At 40.8% G+C, this 16,312-nt stretch overlaps 1 protein-coding gene across 2 annotated transcripts in view; it reads right to left on the reverse strand.

The window, feature by feature from the left end:
* Positions 1-308: 308 nt before the first annotated feature.
* LOC146480132 (WD repeat and FYVE domain-containing protein 3-like) overlaps positions 309-16,312 on the reverse strand; it is a 72,345-nt gene continuing 56,341 nt past the window's right edge. For both annotated transcript variants that reach the window (XM_085109978.1, XM_085109976.1), the window contains exons 50-64: positions 15,530-15,603; positions 14,487-14,625; positions 13,604-13,674; positions 12,664-12,750; positions 8,861-8,953; positions 8,710-8,778; positions 8,555-8,632; positions 7,376-7,477; positions 6,612-6,734; positions 5,953-6,012; positions 5,426-5,882; positions 4,785-4,890; positions 4,201-4,271; positions 3,560-3,686; positions 309-2,557 (exon numbers count right to left, since the gene is read on the reverse strand). In XM_085109978.1, the coding sequence (XP_084966104.1) occupies positions 2,446-2,557; positions 3,560-3,686; positions 4,201-4,271; positions 4,785-4,890; positions 5,426-5,882; positions 5,953-6,012; positions 6,612-6,734; positions 7,376-7,477; positions 8,555-8,632; positions 8,710-8,778; positions 8,861-8,953; positions 12,664-12,750; positions 13,604-13,674; positions 14,487-14,625; positions 15,530-15,603 (1,769 nt within the window). In that variant the 3' untranslated portion in view covers positions 309-2,445. The remainder of the gene's footprint in view (positions 2,558-3,559; positions 3,687-4,200; positions 4,272-4,784; positions 4,891-5,425; positions 5,883-5,952; positions 6,013-6,611; positions 6,735-7,375; positions 7,478-8,554; positions 8,633-8,709; positions 8,779-8,860; positions 8,954-12,663; positions 12,751-13,603; positions 13,675-14,486; positions 14,626-15,529; positions 15,604-16,312) is intronic.

Here is a 16,312-nt window from a genome sequence, read left to right on the forward strand (position 1 = left end):
GCTCTCTTATCTCTGAAAAATACATGGTTACCTCCAATTTTCGCTTTGGACACCAAGAGCACTTGCTAAGTCCTGCTTTTTCCGCATAATTTTAAACCGCGCAAAAATATCCCTTTATTAGTGGGCACCACCCATAGGAAACCCGAGTATCTCGAAATGCGCAGCACGTATGCGCAGTAACAAAAGTAGGCACCGTCCTTAATAGCTAACGTCGGCACTGATGTAGGCGTTAACTTTGTTGCGGGCGAATTTGCCGAGAGCGAGTCTTATTCGCATTTCGCAAAGTTGCCGAAGTGTTGTCAGTTCAGTGAGGCGAATACATCTACTTTTTATTGTATCCCTGATGAGAATAGCCTATTTACAAATTTATCATAATTATTAACCCCTTAGTAGAACTCTACATCTTGTAGAGCATTTCTTTACACGCAAAATATATTTTCGCAATGACGGCGCTCCGTTAAGTCGGTTAAACAGATTTTCTTTTGGGAAACTCGGAGGCATTGTTTAAATTACACTCGAACTACATTGATACGACATTGGCAATACAGTGGTGTAAGTCTGGTATCACATTGGCACTGCACTGACAATTGAGCGGTTTCCAATTGAGTGTCGTAAAACCGAAACTAAAGTAATTACTCTGGTCAATCACAACAGATGTAAACAACACAACGAGCCAATCAAAATTCGAAGCAAATACATGTAACCGGCGCCAAGCGCGGGAAAACGCGTGACGCGAAAACACGATTGGTTTTGGTTTGGATTCCCATTGGTTTAGAAAGTGGCGCGAGTTTTGTTAACCAATCACAGAGCGTAGTAATTAAAAACCAAAGCAAACGCGAAATTACTTTCGACACTCAACTGAAAACCGCTCTATGCTGATATTGTACTGGCAATACCTTGGGATTACATTGACACTACATACAGATCTCGGTAAATTACTTCAATAAGGGATTTTGTTATGAAAATGGCAATGGTACCGTGACATCTGACAAAATATATGGAAGTGGAACTAACCTAAATTTCTTGAAAAAGACTAAACTATTTAATTACAAAATATTTTGAACCTGTGGAATTTTAAAAATATACGAGTCAGCTGTAAACGACCAAAATTGCCATCGAGTCGACATTTTCGGGAGTGTTGGAAAATCCTTCACTATCGATTTCCCAATATTTTTCAACCGAATTAAATGCTACAAAATTCTTATGTTCATACAGAAAGCGATCTAACAACACGTGTTAACAAAAACGGACCCAGGGAGAGGAGGTTACAACCCTTACTTTGCGAAACGGAAAATGAAGGAAATGACTTATTGCACACCCTCCGAGCCCCTAATCTTGACTCGCGTAGAATGACAACCCTCCAATTCACTTGCACCCTACCTACATAGGTCTTATTTTTAGTGTACAAGCACAGTAACTTTTACTGTCTCTAGAACAGTACTTTTAGGTTTGCTCAAGGTAGCAAAATTGCTGATATCGAATGTTTTAATTTACATTTGACGTATTAGCTGTTGATGTCAAAAATAAAATAAACAAGAGAAAAAGAACAAGAAAACAAATGGATTCTCGTGGGGAACAGAAAATTAAACGAGATTGAGGAGTGTTGGAGATGTTTTGACTGTTTAAAATTGATCTACGTTGTAGATCAGAGATAACGGCGAACAAAGTCACGCTTGCAATTGTGTCACGCTTTACGGTTTCCTTGCGTGACAGTCATGTCACACAATAGCATTGAAACGTTGTTATAAAGAGGGAAAAAACCGTTAAATTATGAACGGTAATTTTTCAAACTAATAGTTTGACAGTTGCCCCTCTTCAAGGTTAAAATGACCACAGAATGACTCTGAGGCAACTCGTAATCAAAATCTATGAATATCGGTTGCTCTCCACTATACCTTCCACCATTTCTGTTTTTTCTTCAACCCTTTAAGCTCCAGTATCGGCAACGTACACATTCCCCTCACTGTTCTTGATACATTTTTTATGGTACCGGTTGGGAGAATTTGTTTAAATATCAGGAAATTTTATTTTGTGTGCTGGGGTGCTTACCATTTACGCAAACCTCCCGGATGGAAATTTTCGGCATAAATACGAAATGATTAAGCTTGTCTTAACAGAAGATGGATAACATGCAAAATGTATGAACATCAGCTGTAAATCCCAAAAGGAGTAATAACAATAAATCACTTTGGCCAGAAGCCCATAATTTCAGAAGTGCTCCAAATGGAATGATGCGTACCATTTGATTTTCCAACTGGAATTTCCGGGATTTCCATGTAAATGGTAAGCACCCCTGGTCACTACTGGGACGTGAAGGCTTAATCCCATTTGCACTTGTCAAACCTAGTTTCACGTCCTACTGATTTGAGTCTAAAGTTCAGTACAGCTTCCAATTAAATTAAAAGGTCTGAATGAATCTGTTGTTGAAGGAACAACGACAGGGTGTTAGCTTTTAGCCTTCTTGGATGATTTCTTGATTTTGTTGTAACATGCGTGACAAACGCGGACGGGAGCATGGATGCCAAGACGGGCGATCTCTGCTTCGTAACTGCTGCATCTGAAAACGGACAAGAAACAATACATTGATTAAAATAATAATTGTTTTACCGTTTTATTGGCCGGACCAACACTCAGGATATTTAAATAACTAAGGAGAAAGTGCAGCCTTTGCTCTGACATCTGCAAATGGTTAAACTTTCTAGTCTTCTCTGATAAGGACGATACACCGTAGGCCCCGTCTCACAAACTTTGTTTGTAAATAACTCTGGAGGACGTTAAAGAACCCAATCACTGTTCGCAAAGAGTAAGGGACGTAGTTCCCGGTGTTGTGGTCTGGTCTTTGTGCGTATATTCTCATGGTTGGGTGGGAAAATGCTCGGAGATATAAGCTGCATTAAGCTACTCTTAAATCCGAGGGTAAATAAAGATATGATGATGATGATGATGATGATGATGATCATTCGATCACCGACTTTGTTTTTCATAATAATTTTTGATCAACTAAAGATGTCTAATCACTCCCTGACAGCTCAGGGAAGCGATCTGCTATTTTCACACAAGAGCGTGGTTTCAATTAAGCATGAGCAGATTATCTTTTGCAGCAAACCACAGTTGGACAGTGTTGTGCACAACAGATCATTATTTGAAGGCAGATATTTGCAGGTCGCGTGGTTTGCTCTCGGCCAATGAAAAGGAAGAAAAAATGCATCGAATGATAGCAGATATTTACCCTCGGTATTGTTTATAGCACAAGTGCTAGTGGGGCAGAGCATGAAACTTCAGAAAGAAATAATTTAAATGGAACCTAAAAAGATCTCATAAAAAGATCTACTGTACTGTACTGTTCACGTGACGTGAAGGTACACAATGTTCACATACTAGCATGCGCAATAACAGCAAAAGTAAGACCAACTTCCGAAAATACCTTCCCACAATCTCTGCAATGGTGTTGTCTCAATCAATGTGGCATGTTATTCACATGAAAGAACAATACTGTTCACGTGACAGTACAATCACTGTTCACGTGTTAGTACGCGCAATAAACTCGTTAGTAAAATACCTTGCACAGAACACCTTCCCACAATCTCTACAATGGTGACGCCTCTCAATTAATGTGGTGAATTTAATACCACAGCCCGAACACAGGTCAGCAAATTCGTCCTTCACCCAGTGATCCGCCATACGACCTGCAAGTCAATACACAAAATTGTTAAAACCTGGATCATTATATGATACAATTACAGGGATTTGATTGGCTTAGCGGCCATGGGATCTGAGCCATAGTACCATGCCCGAGAATTAGCGAGCATTACATTGTTTTCTGGTTGTTCTTGCAACGCAAAATCAGCAAGATCTAGCAATAGTTCTTGATTGTTTTCAATAAAACAATTATTGCACTCACGCTTGTTGGATATGATATGATTATAACCAACTCGGCGCATGCTATCTATAATCTCATATCCAACGCGCGCTCGTGGAATAATTGTTAATTATTTCACGGTTGAATTGGTCCATATCGAAACGGAGCAGTTTCATTGATTCTCTGAGCTGACCGACTTTTGCTATACAGACCACTAGATGAACCCTCACAAGAAAACCTTTCGGTCCCCAATGGGGAATACTGGATAGGGCATCTATACTCGTGATAACTTCTTGAAACATAGAACTGCGTAATTTCAATTTACAACAGTGAATTCACACCTGCAGCATCCGTCACTGACCAGCTGTAGATTCGTCCTCGGAAATCACCAACCAATAACTTACGGTGATCCCTGAAAACAAGTGAAACCCAACAGTTAGCTGACCATTCGGTGCGTGAACGAATGAGTGAGTCATTCAAATAGAAAAGCAGTCAGTCATGCTCAGCCAGTCAGTCAGTCTTTCAATCAGTCAGTCAGTCAGTCAGTCAGTCAATCATTCATTCAGAGAGAGAGTCAATCACTCAGTCGGTCAGTCACTCAGAGACAGTCAGTCATCCAGTCTGCCAATCAATCAATCAATCAATCAATCATTCAATCAGTCAGTAAGTTAGAGACAGTCTGTCAGTTTGTCAATCAATCAATCAATCAATCAATCAGTCAGAGACAGTCCGTCAATCTGTCAATCAATCAATCAATCAATCAATCAATCAAGTCAGTCAAAGACAGTCTGTCATTCAATCAGTCAATCAGTCAGAGACAGTCCGTCAGTCTGTCAATCAATCAATCAATCAATCAATCAATCAATCGGTCAGTCAGTCAGAGTCATTCAGTCAGCCTATCAACCTAACTAACACCTGGACTTACTTAGATACAAGCAAAGCTGTGATAGCGGCCGGAGCAGAGTTATCTTCTCTGGCAAAAGCTGTATGCATTGTTAATTTGTGTCTGAGTACCAGACGCCTCTTCCACACTGAAATAAAAACAAACAAAATGAGAAAGAAATGAGAGGTTATGTCGTGAATAAATGAAAGCTCCCACGATTCCCCTGTAGCACAGTGGTAGAGCATCCCAACTAGTATTCGGAAGGTCATAAGTTCGACTCCTGTTGGGAATATGCCTGCGTCACTGACTGAAAATTCATCTGTCAAACGATATGACGTTAAAACACTAATTCAAATAGACAATAAGCAACCTGCAATCAGGCATTCTTCAAAAACTCATTAATCAATAGGCCAATTGATCTATCAAATGGTCGATAAAACACCATCTCGATGATTTTAAAGCCCAATAAAACCTTCTCCTTATTAATACGCGGTGTTTAATGTTTTTCTCGTGTGCTAATTTCCAACGTTCACAAAAGCCTCATTGTTATGAATTCTCTTGACACACGCTTTTCCAGGAATGTTTTTGAAACCGTTCAGAAAACTCGCAGCACGTATTTTATCGGGTCTAAAAACACTGCTGCTCGTGTTTTAGACATTACTTCACAGCACGAGCGAAAATACCTGGCTTTGCTAATTCTTCGTTCTCAGTTTTCTCCTTGTGACCGATTATAACAAAGCCATCATCAATGCTGTCAACACGCAAGTTCGATGTCACGTGACGATTGTTCGTCTCGCCACCCCCTGCTGCCTCGGGGGTCACGTGTTCACTATTTTTTTCCTCACAAGTTTCTTCATTCGTCACACCAGATGGAGGCTCTGCTTGCTCAGGGGAAACAGCTGGCTGATTGGATTGCGGGCTCGGATCAACAGACGGCTTAACAGCGCTGGTGGGAGAGGAGTCTGGTCCTAACTGGGAATTCAAAGAAGGGGTCTCAGGTCCAATATCCCGTGATTCCTCGCTGGCCACTTCAGCCTTCTCCTCTTGTTTCTTAGGTGATGCCAAGCCATTGGATTTAGGGGACAGTTTAAGGCTGCGTCGATTTTTTGCTGCCTCGTCGAAGAATTCGATTCCCCACATCTGAAAAATAGGGAAGCGTATTAACGCCAAAACTAGAAAACTTCATTAAAATCGGGAAACAAATGCTTACCCGTACTACACCGTCCATGCTGCCTGTGAGTACCACGTTTTCTTCATCCCACTCGGAAAGCTGCAAATTAAGAAAAGAACAAACTTTAACTTGGTCATAGTGGACACAAATGTTTTACATTTAGACCAGTCAAACTAGATGTTCTAGTAGTGTAGTTTAGAAACAATGCTTATAGCGAGAATACTCTGGCCTTTCAAAGCAGCCGCAAAACAGCACAAGGAAATAATCACAGCTCAAAGAAAATGCGCGTTATTGGCGCCAAACGCGGGCGGGCAAGTCACGATTGAGTTTGGTTGTACTTCTAATTGGTTGAGAATGTGGCGCGAGTTTTTTCGACCAACCGAAGGGTGAAGTACAGCAACAGCAAAGCAAACGAGACAAAATTGCTCTAAACCAAACCAAACCCACTTAGTTGCATAGAACAATATGATAAAAACAGTTTAGTTCTACCTAAAAGTCTAGTAACCCACGTCTAACTCAGAAATCGCTTAAGCAATCAGCCCTTTATGTTTACGTGAACCGCTGTCAAACCAGGTTGCTTGCCAGAAAGTCACCGTGGTTCCGGCGATAAATTTAACTATCAGCAGCAAGCCGCCTAAGCAAATGCGTAGGAGGAACAATAAGGCAGTTCGACAAAGAAAAAAGACTTGAAGTTTTACCTCCGACATGGCACAGCACTGTATGTGATTGTTATTTTGTAGTGATGTATTTTCCTTCACAATCAACTGACCGTTCACGGACCACACGTAGAGATACGTGCCTGCACAGGTCGCGATATCGCCCTGAAAGACAAAATATAGTGATTATTCTTTACAAAGTGATTGTAACTTCTGAGCCTGTGGAAAAAACCCTAAAGTGCAAACATTCTAATGAAAGCTATTGAGTAGTTTATTCTGCTTTACAAGATCGTTCTAATATTCCTGTGGATTTTTACATAATGTTCCTTACTTCTGAGTCTGCGAATGGAATATTGCTCTCTGGCTAATTTTAAAATGAAATCCATTGAACAGTATGTTCCTGTGGTACTGTGTATTATGCTGTAAAAGGTGGTTCTGACCTCTGTGGTCTGGAGATCTGTTTATTATGCTATATGAGAGGGTTTTAACGTTTCCATCAGTTACAATACAATACAATACAAACTTTAATGACACTCCCTGAAAAGGGCTTTTCAGTGACAACAATAATTAATTTACAACATTATACGTCAAAACGATAGTAAATCTAAAAGTTACAATGATGCAATGATTTATATAAAGAAAGTAAAAATTAAGCTAAAGAACGGTCGCTAAAAAAATAAGATAAAATCTTTATGTAGGAGCTAAGACAGACTAGAAAGAAAAGCGGCGAATACGTTTGCTCTAAGTTTACGTTTAAAACTTCAGTTGATAAAACATTTTACTCGTGGAAAAAGAGCTCAACTCACCGTTAAATCATTGATAGCTATCGCGGTGATTGGAGCCATGTGTTGAGACAGCTGTCTTACATAAGTCAGTTTACTGAGGTCCCATACGATACACGTCAGATCCTGCAATGATATCAAGACTCCTTTACGTTTAACCGCCTTTCTAACAACAGTCGAAAAAGCCACTCTAAAAAGAAACTTATTGCCAATCACAACAGACGCTACTACCGTAATGAACCAATCAGAACTCGAGGCGAAAACATGAAACTGGCCCCAAACCAATCTCGTACCCAGGGTCCTCAGGCTCTTTGGCCAGCGGTTGGTCGGTTTTTTTTTATTGGCTGCTCCGTAAAGGCTTGCATTGTTTTACTACAGAAATCCTGGGGTAACTATGATAAAATTCCAGTTCCCCAGAGTCTCTCCTGGCGACCAACCGCTGGCCAAAGAGCCTGACGACTCTGGATACAAGGTTGGCGCCAAACCCGGGAGACCATGCAACCAGTTACCAGTAACACGAGCGAGACAACATATAACTGCAATGAATCATAGACAAAAGTCTATGAAACACTTGACGGAACAAGCCCAAGCCTCCCTTCCCCCCATCAAAGTTGAAAAACATAAAAACACGTTTTTGTTTGGAGCACCCAACCTTCCTACGGGGGAGAAGAGGCGTAAGGCGCCGTTGTCAGTGTCATGATCTTTTTGTCTGGGTTGTGATGCCAAGCGTAGAAAAACGTAAAGTCGTTGCTACGCGTGGGAAAACATGTAATTAGCACCAAGCGCAGGAAAACACGAAAGCGATGCGAAAGGCGCGGGAAAACATACAATAGTTCAGTTTCGAATTCACCAAGACCGCTGGATAAAAAGACAAAATACGCATTTATACAGGGTTAGCCTACATCTGAAGTAAAATATTCACAAATACCAGTGAGAAGATGAACTTTTCACAACTCTGTGTATTGTTTTATTTTACGATTTAGCACTTTCCTGCTAACATTTGTGAATATTTCGCTTCAGGTTGAGGCTAACCCTGTATAAATGCGTATTTTGTCTTTTTATCCAGCGGTCTTGGTGAATACGAAACTGGATTATTAGATGCCAAGTGTGGGAAAACGCTCGTGGTGCAGGGGTTATTGGAACAAAATCAACTTGAGGCCCTCGTCAAAATACCTTACTGTTCATTAAAACAACAGTTCTCACCTCGGATCCACTAACAATAAGGTTGTATGCCGTGGACACCGCTAAACACGTGACAGACGCGTGATGGCCGTACAACACCTGTCAATAAAACATATGACGTCAAAGACCGTCAGGACAAACAAGCAGGGGTAGGGAGGGTCAAATGATCAACTCACCTCATGTAATATGATCTGCGGTTTTTTCTCTCTGCCACTACTCTTCACCATGTCCCAGACGCAAACAAGCTGAACAACACAACAACACAAATGGTTACCAGATTATTACATGACGGTATTTCATGTAAAAATGTTATTGTGGCTTGCTTACCGTGCTTGTGCCTCCGGTTATCAGAGTGCGGGAGTCTGGGCACGATGCACAGAGAACCTGTCCAATATGGAAGTTTTCATACACAGCAAGGATCTGGGCAGATATAAGTCATAACAAAATAACTGGATCAGACAAATGATACCACTTATTGCCCGGTACGAGAGTGCAAAGTGATTGGCAGGTTAAAATACCCCTTAGTCTATGAGCCAACCCGTATATAAGCCGAGACCCAAATCTGGAACAATCTTATGCCTCATTCACACCAAGGCTTAAACACGTTTACAAGCTGTTTAGCTAAACTCAGTTTAAAATTGTTTCCTTCATAAAAGCTGCTTTCGGATTTTTGTAGACTACAGATTTAGCACAAATGAAAGCACAAATTAAAGTTTACTTGAATCCTATGTCAAAGCTAATGGCTCAGCTTTCTGTTACCAGTTTTTATTTTGTTAAACCCGGTTTAATTAAACATGTTTTGTTGGTGTGAATGGAGCTTAAGTTGAGTAAACATGCGGCAAGATCATCTACGCAAACTCATTCATGCTGTTTGGCAAGGTTTTAGACTGAAGAACGTCCGGGTATCGTGTGTACGCGCAATTTGGAAAGAAATTCATTGAAATTTCACCAATTCTTTTGATCAACAATTTTATGGGAAATATGCCTCTTGGACGCCCTATGTTCCGTTTCTGGCTAAAAGCCTGCTGTTCAAAAGAACTAAACGTTTAGGAAACTTATACCAAGTGGTTAAAGTAGTTCATATATTATCACATCCGATTATAAACTGGCTCCTATCACTTTCAATAAAACAGTCGTTCGCGTACTTGCTAATAGCCCATTTTACAGTTGTGTCCTTAGTCCTGGCCTTGGATTGTAAGCGAGGCTGAGGTGAGCTTGTCTTGATACAAACCTCACTGCTTTTCATATGTAGATCATGCTGTTCTTATGTTAACTAGTTTTCATTTACAAATGAAAAGCCGTGAGGTTTGTATCAAAACAAGGTCACTTCCAGCCTCGCTTCCAATCCAAGGCCAGGTCACTAAGCACACAACTGTAAAATGGCCTATTGATAGTACCCTGCGTAGCAAGCGTTTCCGTAGAGTTTTGTGCCTTTTTCGCTGTGCGAACGCGCAGAAATGCTCTAAGAATGTAGCTCCTTGTAAAACGCATAATAACAGTTGAAAATAGAAGAGGGTATGGAGAATGATAGGCCATTTCCGTGTTGCTGTGAACCTCATTATGAAAGCGAGGCTAAGTGCAAAGCTTTCCATATAAAAATTAGATTTGTTGCATATGAATGAAAACTAATTTTCATAACAAAAACTGTGCACTTAGCCTCGCTTTTACAATGAGGTTCAAAGCAACTCGGAAATGGCCAATTCCAAAATACCGAGAATACGGACTCGGTGATTCAACGGTTAGTTGACAAACCGGCGTACAGGGAAACGTTCTCAAAGGAGAGTTGAAAATGTCAGCCAAGTGAGAGAGATCGTTATATATGTGACAAATGTCCACGCATCGAATATTTTGACTCTCTGGCACAAGCGCCTGTGATAAGTAACAATTTTTAGTTTCAAAACGGTGACACACACTTCACTTTCAGCGAACCTTTTGGTTTTCAACAAACTGAAAACTCCTTTGTTTTATAATATTAAAGTTCAATTGAGGCCTTAAGCTACTGTTCGGATAAAATGGTATTAAAAATCCAAGCTTTCGCCGATCAACGGTATCATCAGGGATGATTAATTCAGTGTTCTGCGTTGGGTGAAGGTGAAGGATTCACATTCTGCAGGATACGTGGAGAAAGAGTTGCCAAAGTTGTGGCATTTCAAACACGTTGGAGCGAACAAAGAAGGGACCGTGTACACAGACAAACCACCGGCGATCAGAGATCAGCGAAGGCAAAAAGGGTGGTGAGTAATTTGAATATTAAATACACAAACGGTTCCTTAAGTTAGGAGACACGAGATAAACTAAAGTCATAGCCAAATAACTATCATTATCATGCTTTTTCCGTCCTTAAGCCGGCGACACACCTGACGATTTTATACGCCGATCGCGGCGAATTTGATCGCCACCGATTAATGCGGACACACCTGGCGATTTTTTTTCACCGATCGCGGCGATGTGGCACTTCAACATTGTTCATGTGATAAAATCGCCAAACCCGATTGACTGACTTCACTGGCAATTCGCATCGATGAGAGTAGAAAAACGCGGGAACGGGTACACTTCGCGAATGCCGGCGAATTTAATCACCGATATCTGACATGCCAGATATCGGCGATTTTATACGCCGATCGCGGCGATCGGCGTATAAAATCGCTAGGTGTGTCGCCGGCTTAACTGGGCTAATTGCCTGTAAACCGAATGCAGCATCTGTTACAGTGAGATTTTCGTGGCTTCTTTCCAATGACTCAACTCTCCCGAGGCTCATGATAAAGTGCTTGACAATAATCCAGATCGAATCAGAATTTGGAAATGTTGGTTTTTGAGGAGAGGGGAAAACCGGAGTACCCGAAGAAAAACCTCTCGGAGCAAGGACGAAAACCAACCACAAACTCAACCCACAAATGACGCCGAGTCCGGGAATCGAACCCAGGCCACAAGCCGCCACGTTGGTGGGAGGCGATTGCTCTCACCACTGCGCCATCCCTGCTCCCACTAACTCTTTTCGTCGAAACTTTCGGCTATTAATATTGCTCCAATTTTTTGCTGAAATCGCCTTGAATTCGAGAAACATACCATACCATACAGCTTACAGGCGAATAAATACTAGTTACCGGAAGTTAAAATTTGAGTGCTCAGTCTACAAGATAACATCTGATTTTTTCGGTTACGTCTTCTTATAAAAGCGAAAGATTCTTTGAAAGACTTTATGACACATAACCTTGGTTTCTTCCAAAAAGAAAAGAGTAATTTGCCATTTTATTTTCCGTCGTGCTTTTATATCGGATAGAAAATTCAACAACACATCCTCGGGATTAATTGAAAGTTTACATTTTGTTTTCTTTTTTGAAACTGTGCGATAACACCATCGCTAGGTGAAGCGGACGAATTTTAATCCTTTAAGAAGGATGTCTGTAATAGAGAGAAGCTGATCTGAAAATCGAACAGAAAGCGAAATTCTTTGCAAACAGCTTGACAAACAGCATTACACGTCTCGTGACTCGATAACTTTTCTTTATATACACACGAGTGTGGGTTGTGATCAGTTGCCACGTCACGCTTGTCAAATGTCGACTTGACAAGCGATCAAGCGTGCAGTTTACGCATTTGATTTCGCTTCCTCCCGATAAGTCTAGCAAAATAAAACAGCTTCCTCTGCAGTCAAAAATAATAAAGTGTAGTATGTACGCCATAAGCATATGAGCAAGGGCTTGCTTTGCATTTTATTTTAAGGCGAACTTAACCATTAAAAACTATGCAATTTCGTACCCAGAATCCTCAGGCTCTTTGGCCAGCGGTTGGTCGCCAGGAGAGACTCTGGAGAATTCAAAAAAATATTTTTTTGATTGGCTGTTCCGTAACGGTTTGCATTTATTTAATCAGAAAACCCGCGGTAATGAAATTCAAGTACCCCAGAGTCTTTCCTGGCGACCAACCGCTGGCCAAAGAACCTGAGCACTCTGGGTACGAGATTGAAAACTACGATGAAGACCTGCGTTTAGCACCGTCCAATCTGAATTGGAGCCTTCTGCAATCTAGTCGGTGTCGCGACTATTAAGCTACAGAACACGTGTTGAACTGCCGGCCATATTTATTAGGTTCATATGCAACACACGTCATAAACGGACAACAATACTTACCCTTTCCGTTTCATAAATCCCAGTGCGCATGCTCGAGTCACCAAATCCCCAGGCGATGTATCGATTGTTGTGAGGAGGGACTAGCACCTGAAGAAAAGAAAAGCGGATTAACCAAACAATGAATAAACAACAACAACCACAAACAAAAAAAAAACAGTTGATAAACGCAGACAACGGCAAAGACAGTATGGGTCAGTTATTAAAAGACAGTTTAGACGGTGTTTAACAAAACCACGTTCTAAGCCATTTTCAATTTTGCCAACAATCATATCTAAACATTGTCTGTTGCTGACGGTAACAAGAAGGCTTGCATCTCAGACTAGAAAACTATTTATCTACTTAAAATAAATCACTTATAAACAGATTTGGAGGCCCACTGATTGTCGCGGCCTAAGTTAGACTCTGTTTAAATAACTGGCCCTTAGTGTTCAACAAACATTTTGTCCCTTATTTTCGCAGTGGGTAGAGTTACGGATCGTGGATGAGAGGGAGGGCAGGTGGGTGGATGGGCAGATGGAGGGATGGATGGATGAACAAGGGAAATAAATTGTACGATGGTCAACCTTTCAAAACCTTTCAAAAATGCATTAATAATTCGTTAGCCCATTGACCTATCAAATGGTACACGCCACGTGCAGTGACTTTATATCGATAAACCTCCTCCTTATTAGTATGCGGTGTTTTATCAGCTTATAAAACACTCCTCATTAGTATGCGGTGTTTTTCACGCATGCTAATTTCCAACGTTCAGAAAAGCATCATTGTTATAAACTCTATTGACACACGCTTTTCCAGGAATGTTTTTGAAGCCGTTCAAAAAAACTCGCAGCACGCGTTTTATCGGGTCTAAAACCACTCGGCTGCGCCTCGTGGTTTTAAACCCGATAAAACACGTCTGCTCATTTTTTTAAAACAATACATAAAACACTGGCAAATCAACCTTGTTTCGTTCCACCGCCAGTAGTCCCCTATTATCAGTCTGAATCATCTGTCCAACAGGGCCTTTCAGTTCTGTTATAAAATAAATAAGAAAGATACGTTAAAGTAGCAACCTAATAAAACCTTAAAGAGTCCAGAAAGCTGCTGCAACATAAGAGGAAGGGTTATTAACAAGAAAGCTGCTGATGAAAACTTATAATTTGTGACCATTCAAATGAAAGTTGTAAAACAGAATTTTCCTTTGGTGCTGTTCGTTTTGTTTGAATAGAAGGCCTCGTCCACGCGTACTTGCATACGTCTACGTTATATCTATTCACACGAATCACAATTTATAGCCCGTTCTAACCGGTCCCCGCGGATACGCTATTCCAAAATACTACTGTTTAAGCATGCGTTGATCAGAGCGGTTTTCAATTGAGTGTCGAAAGTAATTTCGCGTTTGCTTTGGTTTTGCATTACTACGCTCTGTGATTGGTGAACAAAACTCGCGCCACTTTCTCAACCAATGGGAATCCAAACCAAAACCAATCGTGTTTTCGCCGCACGCGTTTTCCCGCGCTTGCCGCCAGTTACATGCATTTGCTTCGAATTCTGATTGCCTCATTGTGTTGTTTTCATCTGTTGCGATTGGCCAGAAAAATTACTTTGGTTTTGGTTTTACGACACTCAATCAGAAACCGCTCTATCAACCAAAATGGGTACTTGCTTTTTTGTAGACTGGGTGCGACGTTGTGACGTCAGCGTTTACGGTGTCCACACAAAAACGCCAAAAATATCCACTTTTGAAAGCTAAATAATGCGCGTTTACGATAACCGCTTTGATCTTTTGCGTGTTGAAGGAAGACTTGATTGTATAAAAAGATATGTGCTTAGAATGTACTGACCTTTGACTGGCTGCGCTGAAGGTACAAGATTGGGAAGATTGTGAAAGAACAGTCGATCAACATTCACCAGCATTCCAGTCTGGGCATCAGGCTCCACACTCCGAAATACCTTCTTAGGGGGGTGGGCACGTTTGAACAGCTTAAAAAGAACATATTCATGATTCAGCAGTATAACAGCGGTTAAATGTACAGTGCATGCGCAGTTCCGACAAAGTGTTGCCGGGAAATTTTACTCGCGCTTTCACAAGGCAAATTTTCATAAACTTCACTTTGCCGCCTGAATCCCGAGAGTTTGTGAAGAAGAAAGTTTTCACAATAGAAGGAAATTTTTGTTAGATAAACTACTAAAAACAAAAAACAGCCTAATCTCAAAGAACAAATTCTCCTATCTTGTCCCCATACTTTTCTTATAAATGTACTGGGGAGAAGTTATTAAATTATCAAGAAAATTCACGTCGGTGATCATATCCATAATTCTCATGACCTCAGGTGTTGAATAGGCACTGATATTACAAGGAGAAATTTGATGCTGATCATTGTTACTGCTTAAAGAGTTAATGCGTGAAAAAGGATTAATTTTGTCTCCAATCAATGCGGGGAGAACTGAAATCGGCGGCCTTCTAAACTCTCCGGAAAATTGCTAACAGGTGCTATTTACATTTTAAAATCGAACGTTTCAAGACCGCCTTGCTCTTATTGTTAACTTATGCTTAACTTAAGATAAATTTCCTTAGGGAACTGATTACCGACAAAATTTTATTGGGTTTAAAATTTGAGTTAACACGGAACGATTCAGCTAGAAAGAGTCAGCATTGCTAGATGAACAAGAAAAGTGAGGTTGAATCTCATTGTCATTTTCTACTGCTGGATAGAGGGGTGGCTATGCAATAAAGACACCATCTTTTGATGTTGAGGAAGGGGGGTGCAGGCAGAGGCCACCATCTATTTTGGGGTTTGGTGGGTCCTCTTCGAGTATAGTAGTTTTGATCACTTCCCTTACATCTGTTCACCCGTGCACGTATTACTCTTTTTCGTCTTCTTACCGGTTTTGGTGTTTGACCAAAGTTGTTAATGATGCTTATGGCAGCATTTTTCTTCACTGGGTCATCGATGCCATGGATATATGATAAAAGTTAAAGAAATGGAACAACGAAGAAGAGAAAGAACAGGAAAAAAGCATTTGTAGGCTGGCGACCTTTCCTCTCACCATATAGTATGACATTAATGCAGCTTTAAATTTGTGTGATTTTGCAAATTTCTGTAATGCCAGTCGGTGCAAAGTTTATTCAAAACCACAGAAACGTTAGGAAGCTTACGCAACAAGATCGCCGATATCCCGGATGTCACGTAGGTTCTCTTAGAAATATCGTTTCCCTTTTGAAGCTTTGACCCCAGAAGTAAAGGTGGACCGATACCCGCTTTTCAATTCGATCCGATACGAGTACGATATTTAACGATATTTTGCATTGCCCCATTTCGATTTTGTGACCTCATCGTGCATGGTTTGTACCGAGCTGTCACGCTCAGGCTATAAACGATTGCAGACTGCGTAAGGCACTGGTTTAAGATTCTCTGTTCAAGCAAAGCATCAACCCAACTGATTTTGTAAAAGAAAAGAGTAAAAATACTTGGGACTGCAAAATGACGCTTTACCAAAAAAGCAATTTCCTCGAAGTCAACGTGGAATATACATTTAAGCAATCACGTGAGCAGTATCCAAAGGTAAGGTAACAAGACAAGTGATATTTCTCGCGAGTATAAATATTTTTAAGGGAAACCCCAACACCACCCTTTCATGCAAATTAGCCGCCATTTTGAATCGGGGC

The sequence above is a fragment of the Pavona decussata genome, unplaced genomic scaffold, assembly GCF_977016875.1.
Source record: "Pavona decussata unplaced genomic scaffold, jaPavDecu1.1 SCAFFOLD_55, whole genome shotgun sequence".
Taxonomy (NCBI): domain Eukaryota; kingdom Metazoa; phylum Cnidaria; class Anthozoa; order Scleractinia; family Agariciidae; genus Pavona; species Pavona decussata.